General features: G+C 39.7%; 2 protein-coding genes across 2 annotated transcripts in view; one reads left to right on the plus strand and one right to left on the minus strand.

Annotated features, from left to right (window-relative positions):
* Nucleotides 1–7,395, plus strand: part of LOC140127565 (ADAMTS-like protein 5) — a 36,709-nt gene extending 29,314 nt beyond the window's left edge. Inside the window, exons 11-13 of the mRNA XM_072148404.1 lie at nucleotides 989–1,084; nucleotides 5,333–5,404; nucleotides 5,508–7,395. Coding sequence (XP_072004505.1) covers nucleotides 989–1,084; nucleotides 5,333–5,404; nucleotides 5,508–5,842 — 503 coding nt within the window. The 3' untranslated portion in view covers nucleotides 5,843–7,395. The remainder of the gene's footprint in view (nucleotides 1–988; nucleotides 1,085–5,332; nucleotides 5,405–5,507) is intronic.
* Nucleotides 7,396–11,089: 3,694 nt separating this feature from the next.
* Nucleotides 11,090–18,737, minus strand: part of SERINC4 (serine incorporator 4) — a 35,826-nt gene continuing 28,178 nt past the window's right edge. Inside the window, exons 9-12 of the mRNA XM_072148405.1 lie at nucleotides 17,808–17,880; nucleotides 17,456–17,501; nucleotides 15,325–15,478; nucleotides 11,090–13,922 (exon numbers count right to left, since the gene is read on the minus strand). Of these exons, the coding sequence (XP_072004506.1) occupies nucleotides 13,709–13,922; nucleotides 15,325–15,478; nucleotides 17,456–17,501; nucleotides 17,808–17,880 (487 nt within the window). The 3' untranslated portion in view covers nucleotides 11,090–13,708. The remainder of the gene's footprint in view (nucleotides 13,923–15,324; nucleotides 15,479–17,455; nucleotides 17,502–17,807; nucleotides 17,881–18,737) is intronic.

Raw genomic sequence — 18,737 nt, forward strand, 5'->3', positions numbered from 1 at the left:
CGACCACTAAATTGAGCTTGTGTAACAATATAACTCTATGGCAGCTCATAGTGAGATAAAATCCAACCTTTGACAACCAGTAGGCCTATAGTCTAGTGGATGGAGGCGCTGTTTCTCTATAGAGTGTGTAGGTTGTTTGCTCAAATCCTGTATGGCCTAAAAGTATTTAATTGAAAAACATTAAATAATTTAATTTAGAAAGCTTGTGTCAGGGGAAAAATATACGGTAGAAAGACCATATATGGACAGTTAATGATATTTCCCTGATGATGTTGTGCCTGCTCTGCCCAACACCTCTATTTAAAGGATTCCCTGCCTGATGTCTCCTCTGGAGAATCCCCTGCAGACAGCTACAAGGAGTCTGTAGAACGACAGAAGTTGTTCAGTACCGAAAATGACAGAAACCTGGTATTGAACTATTCAGAGTATAAAAGTATTGAGCAAGTACCAAAGTTTCATTGTATTGTCCAATCCTAATCAGGAGTATGTTTTCTGGAGTGTAAAGTGGACAGTAAAGTTGGCTCACTCAAACAAATAGTCACATATTTGGTGTGAACCGGCCCTCAGACCCTTTATTATTGCACATAATGAATAGAAACAATCCCACTCTGTGTCTGCTGGAATAAGTTGATTGGCAGGAGTCACTGTCAGGTCCCCACTGATGTCATAACAATGACCTATCATATCTATAGATCATTAATATATAAATGGTGGAAAACCCTTTTAACTCTTAAGGGTTATTCATATCATATAGATTAATGGCATACCACAGCATACCCATGTCTGTCCCCAGAAGGTCTGGCAGAATATAGCTAAGCTATAAATGTAGAGGTGGCCATGTTCCTTTTCTCCACTTGTTGTATGGGAGTTGCAAAACTACAAAGCGCACTTCTGCAGGTTATGCTGCCAAATAATGAAAATATGCCAGTAAAGACGACTGACGGCATTAGAAAAATGATAGAGATTTTGTTTATTTCCATAATTTTAGTGATACGGCAGACCACACAGAAGAAATGGCCACCCCAGGCACGACATGAAAGAGGCAACGTAGAGCTCAACGGGATTCATGAATCTAAAAAAGATGGTAAGGTTGATACTGTTGTTCGTGTTGTGAAGTTATTATTCTGATATCTGACTTACTCAGCACCCAGATTTATTGTTTCAATGTATGTTTGCTTGTATGTATCATAGGAACCTAATCATTTGTGATAGGCCATACATACAAGTTGTGAAGTGAGTGCTCAGAATAATGGAGTAAACGCAGCAATGTCTCCATCTCTCTTCTATCTCTCTACTGCTCCTGGCATATTTTCTTTATAGCTATGTGATAACTCAGTTATAAATGCCTAAAGTGATCAATCCCCAAAGAGAACAGCCTAAGTACTAAAAAGCATTTCCTAAAAAACCTGACTACCAAGGAGGCTGTTTGTAGTCGGTTTCCACCGAATACAAGGAATAACTTCTGCCAATCAGGTGGTGCAGCAGAGTGGATGGAGAAGGAGTCAAGGGGTCCAATGTCACTTTTATCTCATAGAACAAGCCTTAAAATCAGTCACTGTCTTATTTTACATGGAGAAAGATATTTATTTTTTTAGGAGTGTACAAAGAAGGGTATTTGATCTCTCCAAAAGTCATATTTTTTATTAATTGGAAAATATAAGCATACAAGTGTATCAGGAGAAGTGATGGGTCTTCTTTACCTTTAAGACCACCAATCCATTGTAAGATGTCGTAGACTTAATTGACATAGTCACCATTTTTTAATTCTAAAAAGCTTAAAAATATATTATTTTCTTCTTAATGTAAAACTCATGTCATGGTCCTTTATGGATTATATGGAAATTTGTACCTTGTTCTCCTTACATGAACTCAGTCCTCAGATTGCCTCGCCGCTATGGGATGGGCATCTTAATGTGCCATCTGATACCTGTTCATCTCACTCTGGGTGTGAATGCCTTGAAGACGCTTAGTGTAGACCCACCCAGATGAGAGCAAACTGTTCTTCATCCCACCCAATAGTACGGTTGTCTAGATGATTGAAATTGTAGTAAACAAACATTAGGAAACATTAGACCTTGTCAGGTCTTGGACGATTTTTTCTTTTTTCATGAACACCTCAGTAGTTTTTGACATTGCTGTCAATTTTGTTATTTCAAAAGAAGTTGGAAGAGGCATTTTATTTGGTGACCAAAAAAGGGCAAGAGATGTGCATAGTAAGAGAGTCATCATACTATGAAGTTGTAAGTTGTGGCCTCATACAGGCTGGCTGGACATGATCGTGTTCGGCCCATGGCAGCTCAACCACCCACTGCACTGTGTTCTGTCTGTGGGATCCGGAAGAAATTATGAAGACTGTTATATTAGAATAGTGTATATATCTGATAATACATTATTGAGCTGTCTTAAAGAATCCTCTTTCACCTAGACAATTCTGTGCCCTCTTCATAGAGTATTCTTGCTTCCATGATCAAGCACTGGGAATGTGACACTGCACCGCAACGCTTCCCTTATTCCAACTTATTTCCTTCACAAATATGTTGAGTTTGCAACCTCTAAATCTTTTAGGCTGCTAAGCTAATTACAAAGGACAATGAACTTCCCAGCTTCAAGTGAAATTTAGCAAAAGCCATTGATAGCAGTGGCCCATGTATGTAGCTCTGACCCTGTGTTTCGGCTTTCTGCCAATGCACATACAGCATGGAAGTGTGTTTCCTAACGTTGTAGATAGCCAAGTAGGTAAATGTGACAATACTGAGTCTTACAAAGAAAAAGAACTTGCTTATGATAAATCGATTCCATTGGAAAGAAAATATATATACCGTATATTTCCATCAATATATATTGTTATCAGTTGGGTTTTCCGTAATGCATTAATGTTTCCTCAGTTTACAAGGGAGTGTATACCATATTTACTAGTACTGGAAAACTTGCCATGGTCATGTTGTGTGAAGAGCCACTTGTCACTCATAACTATGAAAAGTAAGAGCTGTGGTTTGGTTAAACACACACAACTGAACTGTAGTAAAAATTCACTGCACAATTTTACCATAATTCTGTGGCCATCCTCCATCGCATGTAGCTGTGTTGTGCTTTGGCCTGAACTGAGCAGATTTATGTAAGTTTGGAGAAAACTGTGGAAAACATGGTAAAATCATTGTAAAACTACATTTACAAAGGATAAAAAATGATTTTGTGACACTTTTCTGTTGCCTTATTTTGGTTTTATTTTAATATACATTTATCCTGAAAACCTTCCTGGAAGCAACATACAACAAGTCCTCTGAATAATAGGAAGACTTAAAGTTGCTGATCGGTGGTGGTCTCAGTGATGAGACCCCACAAATCACGAGAACGGGGGATCCGACGGGGTCAGAGGTACCTCCGTCAAACCCCTTGTCGCTCCCCCAGATGATTGGAGCAGATGGCCGCGCATGTCAGTTCTGCTCCATTAATCTCTCTGAAGTTGACAGAGATTGTGGATAGGGCCTAACTTGCTTGGTGGGAAAACCCCTTTAAGACTTGTTAGCTGTCGGACCCCCCTTCCCTCTACTACTCTGTGTATAGGGGATAAATGCTTTTTATGGGAAACCCCCTTTAAAGATCTGTTCATAGATAGCTGTAAGGATGCTATAATTGCTATGCCAAACCATGAGAATCTGTGGTCAATCTGTGTACAGTCTACATCTGGTGCAGATCTAATCCTATGGAAAAAGCAGTACTACAGCAGACTGGATGAAAGCTAACATATAAATAGCAGAGTGGGGCTATGTCTGATCGGCGTAAGGAACATGAGTGGAACCGGGAACAGGGCAGTTAGGGGTTCCAATTTCTGTTATAGAAGAATTTCTTGAGCCTCATTCTTAAGTTCTGTGGAGACCCCTGCTATCTCACTGGTGAGGGTTCTCCTTCATGCCTTATAAATAACACCCTGCCCCGCTAGTAACTATTCTCTGCACTTAAGGAATTGCAGGTATATAAATATATTTCTCTTCCCTATTTATATTCCTGATTTAGTGTTGGAGTCCGTTTTCCCTCATACTTTCTGCTTGGGTGCCTTTGAATGTTACCTTTGATCTGTTAGCAGGATATCATTTCAGGAGTGGCAAAGCGAAGATGCAGAAAATTATCTGGAAAAAAAATGTCAGGATGTCAGCTATTTGGCAAAAACACATTGGCGCTATGCCAGGTCCTCATTTCCCCAACCCAGTTGTATGGTGAACTCCCAGCAGTGTAGAAAGGAATGAGGCGTGTGAGTGTTCGGGACCTTGTTGTTTTTTCAGATGATAGTGTAACAGACTGATAAATGCTGGACAAGTGGAAATAGTTGAGGAATATCAGTGTCACATTTTCTGGCTGCTGTAATGTAGGTTCTGATGTTGTGTTCTGTCTCTTTGTACCTCTTTTCTATGTACTGTTGTGGAAGGTGTGTTTCTATATGAGAACAGATACAAAACCCTGCAGAACAAGTGATCCTTATAAAGTTTTTATAGAAAACTTGCTGTTTCCACCTAGATTTTTGCAGAAGTGTTTCATTAAGAAAGGATATCAATATGTTACTGTTGAGGGATAGGAACAAGAAAGGATTATTTGTTCTTACTCGGAAATCCCAGCCACATTTGGTGACCTTGTGAATGATCGGCTGCTTGTACCTTCTATCATCAACAAAGCCAGTTCTCAATAGCATGGAAGGACATAATTGAATGAGAAGGTAACAGTCAACTTAGATGTTCCGCTAACTCCACATTTATCCATAGTTAGAAAAATATATTTTCATTTATATATATATACTGCCATCTGCCACTGAGATACCAAGAACATCAGGTCCACATTTGCTGGGACAATCCAAGGAACACAAAAAAAATATAACATCCTCAGCTCAACTGAAATGTTTTGATTTTGGCCAATGTGATGGCCAAATGCAATGGGAACATGGAAAATGAGTCATGTTGATGTATAGGAATTGTAGGGTAGACATTTTAGGGATCAGAAATGGGAGGAAAAGTCTGGCTGGGGAACTAATAGTTCCCCTAAAAACTGTAATCTGATCCAGGTAAGCTTCTTTCAGTCTTGCTAGCAAGATGGAATTAATTCAAAATTTTACAAAGAAAGTCAAGTTATCAGAGAGATAAGGAGCCAGGAAATGGCAATGTTTGTGAAGAATGAGGCTCTTTTCTCTGATATATTTCAAAACGTCTTCACTACTAATTTATGTAAAGACTTTTAAAAAGTTGGTGACCGTTTAAATATAATATGGGAACAACTAAAAGACAATGATGTTCATATTACTAATGGCTTCTACTGAGAAATCATCAGATTAATTTTCTAATTGCAGATAAATGTGGAAAGTGCAGGAAAGTCAAGGGACGGCAAAACAAAATCAAGCAATACTGTCAGAAGGACTTTGGTAAGTCAGAATGATTTTCTTTTATTCATCTGCCAACAGAAGAGCTAATTCTGTCCGGCTTCAGTCTTAATAAGCTTGAATGTTTTCGCTTGGATTTTTTTAGTTTTCCGAGGGAGAATTATCAGCAAAACGATTGTGGGTAAGGAAACCCGTTATGATGTTGAGGTGATAATTACCTACAAGAACAATTTCCCCATCGTGAGACGGGAATACATGTGGGTCCCAAACACCTGTGATTGTCCAAGTTTACTAGAGAAACGGGAATATATTCTGATGGCCAGGAGACATGTTAACTATGAAAAGACTCTCAACAGGATATTGCTCGAAACGGACAGTTTTGTACGTCTATATAAACCAAAGGAACACAAAATGCTTCGAGATCTTGACCAAGAATGTGCCAAGTATGGGTATCAAACACACCCAAAATTGAACCAGTAACCGTTTAGATAAGCAGTAATACTGTATAAAAGTTATATGTGCGGTCTATGTTTATAGACTATTTCAAGTATTGTTGGACAGATCCCTGTCTGGGACGTTAAGTAAAATGTCATACTTGGTGCTGAAATGTATAATAACAAGGTATTATAAAGGAATGTGTTACCAGTCTGTCCTAAAGGAAATCTTCCATTTGTTTTTATGCATTGTGAACCAAACATACCTTGAGAATGCTGTAGCTACACTGATGCAGAAACAAATCTTGTTTAATCCTTGTGCTGAGTTTTTTTGTTCAAAAAACAATTATAAAATTCAGGACCTTGGAAAAACTGGGTTGCATACTGCCTGCCATACATAAACACATTACAAGGAGCTTCGTGAACTGTCCAGACAGGACTAATCAACCTGAGCTGGATGACTCGTACACAGCAGCTGGGGGATAGTGCAGCGATTGATTACTTCAGCCAGGCAGGGACAACACGGTGAATACAGCATTTTCTGAAGCAGTGCATAATTAGGGTGAGGAGAGCACCAAGCCAGCCACAGGAGCGACAGAGCCTCATTATAATTTTACAATTGTTTTTTCAGCAAATCCACTCAATTCAGGAATTAAACAAGATATGTTTCTGCATCAGAAACATTTTGGTTCATAATGCATAAAACCATTTGGTAGATTTCCTTTAAAAGAAGCCTACCATGAGGAATCTGCTATCAGAAGTAGATCTGATGGTAGATTCCTCCTGCCTGCCTCTGCCGTAATCAGTAATTATATAATTCTGGAACCTATACTAACTTGTTAAAAACTTTATTTCAGTAATATGTAACTGCAGAGGCTACTGGGGTGTGTACTAGCCTGGCCGGCCACTGGGAGCTAAGGGTTCTCCACACCCCAATAGCCTCTGCAGTTAATTTACTTATTACTAAAATTACGTTTTTTTAACGAGTTAGGTTAGGCTCTAGGATTATTAAATTACAGATTAGGGCAGAGGCAGGCAGGAAATTGTACCATCAGACCTACTTCTGATAGATTCCTCCTGGTAGGTTTCCTTTAAAGTGGATATGAAGTAAAATATCTGAGAATGGAATATGAAAAAGCAGTATACAACAGTACACTCATAATCACATTTTTATATTTAGTATATGCAGCTCTAGAGATCATTGCGTGGAAATACAGACATATGTTTTATGATTCAGTCATTTGTACCCTATAATTCTGCTCCCCAAAGATGTTTATCATATTTTTTTGCCACTTATTTTTATAAACCAGATCCCAGTTCGAAACGTCCTATTTTTTTTACCAGATTGTATTAAAATGTATATTCAGCCATATATTTATAGATGAAAACACAGAGATGCATATGCATAATTTATTTTCACATGTTTTCATGTTTTGGAAAATGAACCGTCACTTATTAAAGCAGCGAGTCATGCACCAGTGTGCAAGAATACCTATCTATTTATACAAGGTCATATGTGTGGAAGGAGGGTGCCAGTGTAGTATGAGTGAAGCTTGGAATACGTTTAATGTGCATTTATTAAAAAATTACAAACCTGAATATGTCTTGCTGCTTCATTACAATTCACATATGGGTGAGAGGATCCATCTTTTTCCAAAGAAAGCTAAATTAAAGGTTTTGTACAATTCTTAACGAGACCCTGTTACCTTGTATAAACCCCCTAGCCCTACCCCAGGTGTAGCAGTATTAAACTGGTAGCTTTTTCTGAACTTTCCGATAAAGTTAGCAAATACTGCACTACATAGTGCTGCGAACGCCGGACTAAGCTTACAGCGGTCCAGCGTATTCATGGGGGGGAAGGGGGGTCTGAGGGGCTCCTCCCACACCATAAGCCACACTGTTTAAAGCCTGGTAGGCACTCTGCCCCCTCATGAATACTCTGGGGGTGGCAGCGCTATTTTTTGGCAGTGTTTGGTAGCTTTATTGGAAGGTTCCGATAAAACTAGCAGTTTAACAATGCTACACCTGAGGTAGTGCTAGGGAGGTCCTTAATTTTGGTTTTTCCGAGGGGGTTTATACAGGGTCCTCTTTAAATTAGTTATGCTTATTAGACTACGCTTGCACTACTACAGACCTGTATTAGGAGAGTGTTACTCAATGGGGACATTTTTTTTCAGCTACAACCATAAGTCATCCCAGTACACCTCTCTGCCGAAATTGCAGGAGTCTAGTGAAGGTAACTTGGGAAGGAACTCCTTATATTGATTGCCTTAGCAGGCTACATTTTGAGGTTCACAGAGTGTTAAAAGCTATGCACACTTTGGTCGAAAGGAATATGCAAATACATTTCCCAGAATGCCTCAACTATGAATGTAAAGCGCAACCATCATGTGAGATCATTTTAATATTGTGTGTGGGGGGATGTCTGTGGTGAACATTTTTTCTACTCCCTCCTATAGAGACTAATATTCCAGCCTGTGCAGTGTGTGTCCAGGGGGTGCATGAGCTCCCATCTGAGGGTTATCCCCTTCACTTTCAGCATGTCTCACTTTAATTGACTCTTTAGGTGATACTGGTACCAATTTATAGGGCTATTACAAATTGATACATGTGCAATTTTTTTCTTTGACCAACAGATCGTTCCTGGGACCACTATTGGGGAGATCATGTTTCTAGAGGGCTACCATCAATAGAGTTAGGTCTTGGTTGCAATGGCAGCTGTTTAGAGCGGTTTCTCCAAAGAAAGAGAACAAGGGCGTAATAGTTAGAAACATTTAGGGTATAAAAGGGATAGTATCCCATCCTACAATATAGTATCAACACACTCCCTATTATCGACATATTTTTTGCATGTCCATCATTACGCTTTCACCATAAGATTAGATGAGATAAGATAATCCTTTATTAGTCCCACAGTGGGGAAATTCACAGCGTTACAGCAGCAGAGAGGGTACAGAGAGCGAAGTACAAACAATAACAACAATAATATTAGGGATAAATGAACAAAAATTAAAAAAGGGGATAAAAAGACAAAAAAGAGACAAGCAATGATCCGCAGTTTGATGTTCAGTCTGTCAATGGGACCTGCAAGGACTGGTTAGGTGGGGGGCACAGGTTACTTCTGTTTGGGCCTTGATTGTTGAACAGCCTGATGGCAGCGGGGAGGAATGACTTATGATAACGCTCCATCTCACATTTGGGTTGAAGCAGTCGGTCACTGAATGTGCTCCCCAATGCCACCACAGTCTCATGCAAGGGATGGGAACTATTCTCCAGAATAGACTTCAACTTACACAGTGTCCTCCTCTCAGCTACCACCTGCACTGTGTCAAGAGTACCCCCCAGGACAGAGCTGGCTTTCCTAATCAGTTTGTCCAGTCTCCTCGTCTCCCTAGCTGAGATGCTGCTTCCCCAACAGACTACACCAAAGAAGATGGCTGGTGCCACTACAGAGTTGAAGAAGGACTTAAGAAGAGCCCCCCGAACTCCGCATGCCCTCAGCCTCCTCAGCAGGTGTAGCCTGCTCTGACCCTTCCTGTGAAGTACTTTTATGTTCTCTGCCCACTCCAGTTTATTGTTGAGGAGGACACCCAAGTACTTATATGACTTCACTGCCTTAATGTCTGTCCCCTGGATAACCACCGGTTGAGAAGGAGGACTGTGCTTACGAAAGTTCACCACCATCTCCTTGGTCTTCCCAGCATTAATCTTAAGGTGGTTTCGCTGGCACCAGTCCACAAATTTCCGGATTAGTTCTTTGTACTCCCTGTCGTTCTCACCTGTAATGAGGCCTACTATTGCAGAGACGTCAGAGAACTTCTGGAGGTAGCAGCTACATGAATTGTACCTGAAGTCTGCTGTGTACAATGTAAAGAGGAAGGGAGCCAGAACTGTACCTTGAGGTGCACCTGTACTACTCATCACAGTATCCGACACACAGTCCCGGGCTCTCACATACTGAGGTCGGTTTTTGAGGTAGTCTAGGATCCAACTAGAGAGATGGTGGTCCACTCCAGCCAGATCCAGTTTGTCCCTTAGTAGCCCTGGCTGTATGGTATTGAAAGCACTGGAGAAATCAAAAAACATTATTCTCACAGTGTTCCCAGGTTTCTCCAGATGAGAAAGAGTTTGATGTACTACCTTGTGTTGACGACATTACTAAGACATGTGTGTATCTCTTTGGTTATGTTGGCCCAGCAGCACATCGGTGATGGGTGAGACACCCATCTAGGGGCATATGTATATTCAAGATCTCCATTCTGAAAGTTACTGCATTGGCATTTTTGGGACAGTGACCCAACTGTTTGTGTGCACTTTGAGCAGCTCCTTACTGTTGTTTCCTCTGTATCTTGTTTTTATTCAATACATGGTTTAACTTTTTACCATATTTATTAACAGTTATGTTAAGTCAGCCCTAAAACCCCTGATGACGCCAATATAGGGGTGTCGGTGGGCTTAGCTGTGCAGCACGGTCAATTTTAATCTAGCAGCAGACCATACTCAGATTTGTAACCTTCTACAAAGCTACCAGTCAGTATAGCTTTTTGAGGTAGACTGGCACAGAATGTCGAATCTATACTAGTGGGAACAGTTGGGACAGACGTATCAACAACCCTTCACTCTCCTATACACGATTGTTACAGGGGGGAAGTGATCAAGCCTCTTAAATAGGAATATTGGGTTGTATAGAGGATAGAACCTCCTATTTCTTAATCACTACATCTTCAGTTTCTGTCTGCTTGTGTTCTTAATATTTTCACCTTAGCTGTTCTTAATAAAAAATACAATAATGGTTATATTTTAACCAGTTACTATAGCCCTCGTGGATAAAGGGTATTTTTGGTGGCAAGACGGGCGACTATTGGTTTGTTATATATTTGCATTAATTTCCCGTCTACCTGGTGCTACATAACAAACAAGGTCAAGCAATTTATTCTCCTTCCCTCGGGAATTGAATATTGTGGTGATATTAAAATAAATTAAGCTGAGCTGTAATACCACTTACACAGCGCTGTCTACAGTTGGGAATCTGTTCCTTCTGGAATAGATATACTGGTTTGGTCCACATCATGTCATTAGTCTTCCTGAAAGTCATGATGTTAAGGGAGCTGCATTACAAGGTAGCAAAAGAGGCATGGTTTTCCTATTCCCATCCTGGAAAACTTATTTGCATATTTCTCAGAATCCCCTTCCAGGGCATCAATGGCTATAAATCTCCACACACCTGCAAGGTGGACTTAAAGTGGTATTCCCCCAAAGCCATGTACTCAGAATAATTCCAGATAACTCAGGATAATAAAATAACACATTCTTTAATTCAATGTTATACAGCATTTCACAGATATAATTCCAAACTGTCTCTATCAGTCTTGGTGTACACCGTTTTGGTTGCCCCTGGATGCGACCATCAATCTTCTGACTTTAGGGTTGGCACACACATTGTTTTTCTGTGTAATGCTGCACTGTGCTCCTCTCTACCTCTGCATTTCAGGACAAGCTCACACAGACACTTCCTGCTGGAAAGCAACACATTACATTGTGAGGAGGATAAAGCTACAAGATATAGGGAGATAAGATCTTTATCCAGGGGAGAGGGAAGGAAGTACATAGTGTGTAATGGCTGTGATAGAGGGGATAATGTCATGTGTAATATGCATCTCATTGATCTCATCATCTCTCTTTCCAAGTGTCAGATACTAGTACAATGTTCAGAGGCTAAATGAAAGTGTATATAAAGCCTGGACCCAGATAATCTAAGCACATTTTCAGCACACAGCAATTCATGTCACAAGTAATCATAAAGTATCTGCTTAGAGAGTCCCTTCCCACACTCTAGATTATTACACTGACCGTCACTGAGTTACAGGAGCTAAATTACTCACAGCAATAAAACAGAGTAAAATTGTAAAGTAAGGGGTTAAAAATGATCTTTATCGTGTAAACCTCAGTAGGGGATTGAAATTTAAAAAATTTCTTATATGGGCAAACCCCTTTAATCGGTAAAGTCTCCATAAGGAGAACTCTTACTCCTTGACGACAGAAATACCAATGACATCCTGCGCACAGCCATGTCACTGTTTTTGGAAGAAATAAAACAGGTTTGTTATTCAAAACCCTTGAGAATTTTATGTGCATTTGTAGAACATATCTTCATATATAGTTTATATATACTCTGATAAGTCCTAAACTTATCGGTATAGTTATGTATTAGATTAGGATAGCTAGCTCTTAGATCATTTTCACACAACAGGATTCTGGTACCGTATATACTCGTGTATAAGCCGACCCAAGTATAAGCCGAGGCCCCTAATTTTACCACAAAAACCTAGTAAAACATATATATTTTTTACTCGAGTATAAGCCGAGTTTGGGTTTTCGGCACATTTTTTTTGTGCTGAAAAACTAGGCTTATACTCGAGTATATAAGGTAAGTATTTAGCATCAGTATTTGTGAGCCAAAACCAGGAGACAAAGTACAATGGAAAGTTTTGTACATCATCTGTGTTCACCAACAGGATCCATTTCTATTTTTTTTTTGTCTTTTTACTCCTATACTACTAAAGAATACTGCAGTGTGAAACTGGCCTTATTGAGATTTTTTTTTTACTTTTTTATTACTTAAAAAACTTTGGAATTATAATAACCCCTTTGTTGCAATGTGCCTAGAGTTTGATGTTTGCTTCCAGTTTTTAAAGTTCTCATTTGTAAAAGTAAGGAGTGGTTGTAGATGCATAAAGCCCAATGTTCTCTGCATGATCCTAGGCAACAAAACAATAAAGCAAAAGGAAATTCCCTTTTCCCAATATATCTGTACACAAGAGCCTGAAACCAGTGTTGTCATGACAGCATGTAAACAGTAATTGTATTTCATCCAGTCACCGAGGCTATAAATAATGGACATTGACCCCCCTGCCATACAAAGGACAACTGCTGTAAACTTAATGCAGTGCAGATCCTGCCTGACCTTGCAATCCAAGGTAATTCCCTCCCAGGATTTAGCTTGAGGCTTTCATGGGACACATCAGGTAGCTTTGGCGCAGTAATCCCATTATGTATAGATGAGAGCAGAGGTATGCAGACTGCACAGCTTGTACGCAAGTCCTATTGTGTTTCTTGTAGGCGTCACCTCTACGTTGCTTGGTCTCGGGATATGTTCTGTGTATAACGTGTTTGGCATTGGGGACAGAAGAAAGGGATAAACTCTGGAATGACTAGAACAGCTAAGAATTTATGGCCATCGACTAAAACTCATACCAAGCATACTGTACAGTATTACAAGTATAAACCATTAGAAGCTATTCTTTTCAGAAGCTTTGGCTACCTTTTGTAAGGGTCAATGCAAGAACCACAGCTCAATATTCTACACAACCTATTGAGCTTTACAGGGGCCCAGAATGCACTGCTCTTACCCATAATTCATCAGAAGACACAGCTACATGTATTGTCATAAGGTTAGTTATTTGTGCAGTCAAACCCCTTTTAGAAAAGTACCTAAAATTTAAAAGCACATTGTCCACTAGATTTAAGCAAGTTGTGTTACTAAGGTAGGTAGTCGAAATATGACTGTAGAATATCTGGAAAATCTTAAGAAAGTAGTTTCCTCTGCTTATTACATATGACAAACCTAAAAATGTCCAAAGAATCAAGAACCATTATATCCAAAAATTGATCTGACAATAAATTGCATTGTATTTAATAGTCACTATGGAACAGACTGGATTTCTTGTTCCACCCTGACGCCATCAAACACTGACCAAGTTCTTTGGATATTTCACCAAGTGATGAAAGCAGGAACAATCCAGTCATTTTGGATGTGTATTCTCCGGTGTTAATCTCCACAATTGTTAAAGCATCGATCCCACATGTCCATTGTAAATCCCTTCACAATGTCAGATAAGGGGATTAGGATGCTTCACTTGGACACCGTGACTCTCCGGAATTGTCTCTTTCTCAGTATATGTTGTGGTGGGCCACTCCTTTGGTTATGCCCATTTCCGGAAAAGCATGTTGGTGCTAAAAGTATCCACAAATATAGGAAAACACATGTCCAACATGATGCTACTTTGATCCAAAATGTTGGCCAACTTCCATGTGTAAATATGGTTTCCAAAGAGGAATCCTCATAGCTGAAATAATAAAGCAGGACATGTCAAACATTAGTCATAGTGATACTTAAACATTGCTCACAATGAGGTGTTCCCGTGGCCAGCTATCAATGTTGTCCATGACTCTATAAACATACAAACCACAGCAATTGTAGTAATTGTTTTGCCCCTTGGCTACTCCAGGGTGAAACCAGTCCATTCTCTGCACAGATAGTATAGATTAGCAGATAGTTGCTTCAGTGTTTATTTCAGGAATAGGATGAAGAAAATATTCCACCCTCCAGATAAATAATAAAAGTGGTACATAGCCAATTCCATGTGTGTTTTTTTTTTTCTGCTTGGGAGGATACCACATTTTACAAGCTGCCTCTAGCACATATCTGTACACAGTCCAGAAGTGTATAGGTTAGATTACTTACAATTCATCATTGGATAATGAGACCTCACAGCTGACTCATTTGTCTATATAAAACCACTGGGGAGGAGATAGGGTTTTTTTCTATACTGATAAGATTGATTCTAAAGTTTCTCTGATGCACAAGAACTATTTATTTCCAAAACTTTTGAAACATTTTTTATTATACAAAAAAAGGACACATTTTAGGCTTATAAGTTATACCTGATATTTCTGGACCACCACAATGACCTTGCTCTCATGCAAGGTCTTTCAGGTTATATCATAAAAACAGCAATATTAGAAATATCCCAAACCAAAATATGCTACCGATAATGGGGAGACTAATTAAAATGGCCATTGACGTAATTCTTTTGCTTCAGTAAATAGAACCTACTGGATCACATAGGTAATTAATTGTTAGATCCTGAATTGCCTTTTGCAGCCGCTAGCAATATGTCATCTAGATTTTATAGGGAGTAGCTCATATATACTTGTTATGTCTCAGCAGGTCAGGAACAGACTTGATTCAGGTATCATATTAATAGGATATTTTGTGGTAATTACGTACAAGATAATTATCATCTCAAATAGAATCCAAAACTTAATTATGTTTGCAAGAGGAAGAACACCATGGGATGTTTTTTATGCCAAACTTTCTGACCTGATATGACAAATAACCTACAATTCCCTTCGGCCTTTACGGAGATTGTAATGCAGTTGTAGATAAAAGAACAAAGGCCGGCTAGAGTGGTACATGGCATTACAGCACTTACATTCCGGGATAGTTTCCAAATCAGAACCTACAAAGGATAACTGGGCATTAAGGGACATTATTATGAGACAAGTTGCTGCTCTTGCTCAATCAACATGTAACAAGCGAACGGTAATAAGTACCATAAATGAACGTACAAGGACTCTCCTGGCTTTTATCTAAACATACAGTAAATCACAGCCAGTTATTTCTCAGCAGGCCCTTGTGCAGCCCAGCAAGAAGACTAAGCACCTGGGAATGTTCGGAATGCGCACCTGAACCAGTTGGTCAGCGTCATCATCACATAGAGGGAGGCGAGCACAAATACAAAGTGGAAGAAGGAGTAGCTGTAGATCACTCGCTCATGCTCGTCATGTATAACAGCCTGTCCACCTCCAGTGTCCACATCCTCTTCACAAGTCTTTTCCCCTGTTACATAGTTCATACAGTTGAAAAAAGACACATGTCCATCAAGTTCAACCAAGGAAGAGGAGAGAAAGTTCCAACAGTCTGACCTTATCTCTGCACATGATATAAATCCAGCAAAACCAGTAATTAGTAACTTAGTACATTTTATATAGATGGCAGTTCTGGAGCACATCAGTACTAAAGATCAAATTGCAAGAAGCTATTCTTTTAACACTGTCCCCTTGATGCTGCCATCCATTATTAGATTAACTCTAAGCTCATTGGTCACTTCTGTCTTCTAGAATAAAAAAAACAATCATGACCACCAACCAGTACAATGAAGGAGGTTAGGCAGCTGAAGTCAGCCTGTATGCCTGTGCCTCAGTCTCCTTGATGCATTTTTCCTCACCTCAACACCATCCCCTCCCCTGCATGCTCAATGCACATGACAGGAAGAGGGGAGGGGAGCAGGATGAGTGAGGAGGAGAGGAAGAACGAATGAGGAGACTGAGACACAGGCACACTGGCAGTAGCTTCCTCCCCATCCTCTGAGACTCACCACACACTGCTGGCAGGGAGCCAGGTAATGTGAATGAAAGTTTAATAAAGTAGTGACAGTATTCAGAATGCTGAAAAAGGCATTTTTAAAATTAGCATATTATAGGCTATTGGTACATGTCACCAGCTAAAAACGACATCAAGTCATGGAGGCATCTGAGTCCCTGTATCGTCGTCATCATCATTATTTCCTCTTTGCTCTGCTACCTCTTTCCCCCTTCTCCCTGATGCTAACGTGAACTGACCCCGTGCTCCAAGCAAATCTGGCAGCTCACATCTGCAGGAGGGGAGGAGGAAGAGATAGCAGAACAGAGAGGAGATAATGATGATGACACAGGAACTCACAGCATTGCACAGACAATCCCATGACTCAATCCAGTTTGCTTGCAGGAAGTCAGGAATAATTTTATCTACTTTTAATAGTGAGGGGAACTAATAATATTAATTATAAACTCAAATTGGCAATTAGTATTAAAAAGGCTATAGAAACCAGTCATTAGGTGAAAATGTGAAATCCTGATGACAGATTCCCTTTAAAAACACAAAAACATAATAAAATAATGTTACAAAAACGATAGTGTTTACTGACTATACAGCCAGTGTTCTCTAACCTAGACTTCTGATCAAAGCAGAAGATGAAATACATGCCAGGAACCATTTATGTTTCTATTTAATGTATGTTATTTAGAGTTAAATCTGAGCATATATTGGGGGGGGATTTTCCTTGGAAGGGGCAGTGTATACTACCTTTCAGTTCAACCTCTGGGAAGAGTGGTAAATATTCACGCTTTATTTTAGTGGTATTACTGTAGATCAGTGATGGCGAACCTATGGCACTAGTGCCAGAGGTGGCACTCAGAGCCCTTTCTGTGGACACTCAGGCCATCAGCCCAGGACTGAGTTCACCAAACGGGAACAAATCCATGAAATCTTCCTGCAGTCCTGGGAAATTTATGCGATGCTGCTCTCAGCACTATTTTATAGCAACACTTCATTGGCTGTTTGGAATTGCTTGAAAATTGAGAAGGTTTTGAAAGAAGTGCATTATCTTTGGAGGTCATCCTGCTGGACTCACCATTCTAACTCTACAGAGAGACCCTGGAGAAAAGCTATAATGAGAGATTGATTTGGCCACTTTCTTTAAACTGTATTGGTGGCCTCAGGCGGCCGATACAATTAAAGAAGTGGAAGAATAGGTAGCAATAAGTTACTGCTTAAAATGGCACATCAGATTATATAAGTGGGTTTTGGTTGTACTTTGGGCACTTGGTCTATAAAAGGTTCACCATCACTGCTGTAGATGATAATCAAACCCCTTATGATAAACCGTTATAATAATGATAGACTGAGGGTCTGTACTTGGATCAGAACAATGCAGAATATTGTAAGTGAATGTTCTTAAGTAAATACACATCAATAAAGAACATAAGTTTTCATCACCTTCTTCCTCATCCTCTTCTGGACAGCAAAAGCAGCAGGATGCTTTCTGTAAATAAGACAGATGAATAAGACAATTATATAAGCCACATGCTATAATCTTTCACATTACAGCCAGTGTATCCCATCCCAGCCCTGCTGACATCTCTGTTCACGGTGTTGCACTGTTCTCTTGCTGCTCAATTTACCACAATAATTCTTCAATTGGATATGCTGATCTGAACTAGCAATGAACCTCTTAAAATCCTGAGCTCACAGGATGATTACCCACCAGGAAGGAAATGTGAGAAAATGACCTGGGTCTACACAAACAGGTTATAGAGATTCTAAATGCGCCAAAATGTAAGTTACCAACCTGGAACTCATAGGTATAGACCTTTATCATCCACATTGGACCAAACATCTCAGCTAAGTAGGAGGCTTCATTGCTGTCAACATAAGAAAATACATGGATAGTTGGTGCTCTATAGACTGGCATGTAGTGTATATGTTACAGGAGATCTGATAACACATAAATATAAAGTATATGAAAACGTATGTATGTACTACTCCATCCAACCGTATCTAAAAGTATTATTATTTATCATGTAATATTTTACTTTCATGAAGACCCTTGTATCTTCAAGGACAAAACAGATCAGGTGTATAGTCTGATGCTGTGTATCCTAGCATGAATAGAGCAGCCATAACACAGGCATGCTACAGCTCCAGCGTAGCGCTGAATTAAAAATATATATATTGAATGTGTAGAGGAGTTATGTATTTTATTACAACATGTTGTACCCTTAAAAAAACTATATGTAAAGTCTTTGCTTAGCAGCGCTGTAAGGCTACATTCACATCTTGTTTAGTGCCTGCATTATAAGGATATGTCCAGAGGATTCCCAATGTGGAGGGTTAAGACATATCCCACTATCCCACTGTATGCACATACAGTAATATACATCGTCCTGTTCCACCCCTGCACTTGAAAGCAGGAAGAGGACTGAACATCAGCATCAACCAAACATTACCTGCTGCCGATGTTTAGGGCGTTTCTTTTGTGAACAGTGACATCACTGGAGACCTCCCTGAGCATACACTCAGCAGAGGCCGGGATGGATGCAAAACTTTGATTCGGTCCCCCATTTCCTCTGCTTAGCATATCCATTCATCAGCAGGAAGGAACAGGATGGCAAAACATAGAACGCTGCTTCTTTCTATCCCATGTTTACCAAAGTATACGACATATACTGGTCAGGCGGAGGCAAAAAGGATGTTCCACTTGCCAGTATATATTTAAACA

The sequence above is a fragment of the Engystomops pustulosus genome, chromosome 4 (assembly GCF_040894005.1).
Source record: "Engystomops pustulosus chromosome 4, aEngPut4.maternal, whole genome shotgun sequence".
NCBI classification, from domain to species: domain Eukaryota; kingdom Metazoa; phylum Chordata; class Amphibia; order Anura; family Leptodactylidae; genus Engystomops; species Engystomops pustulosus.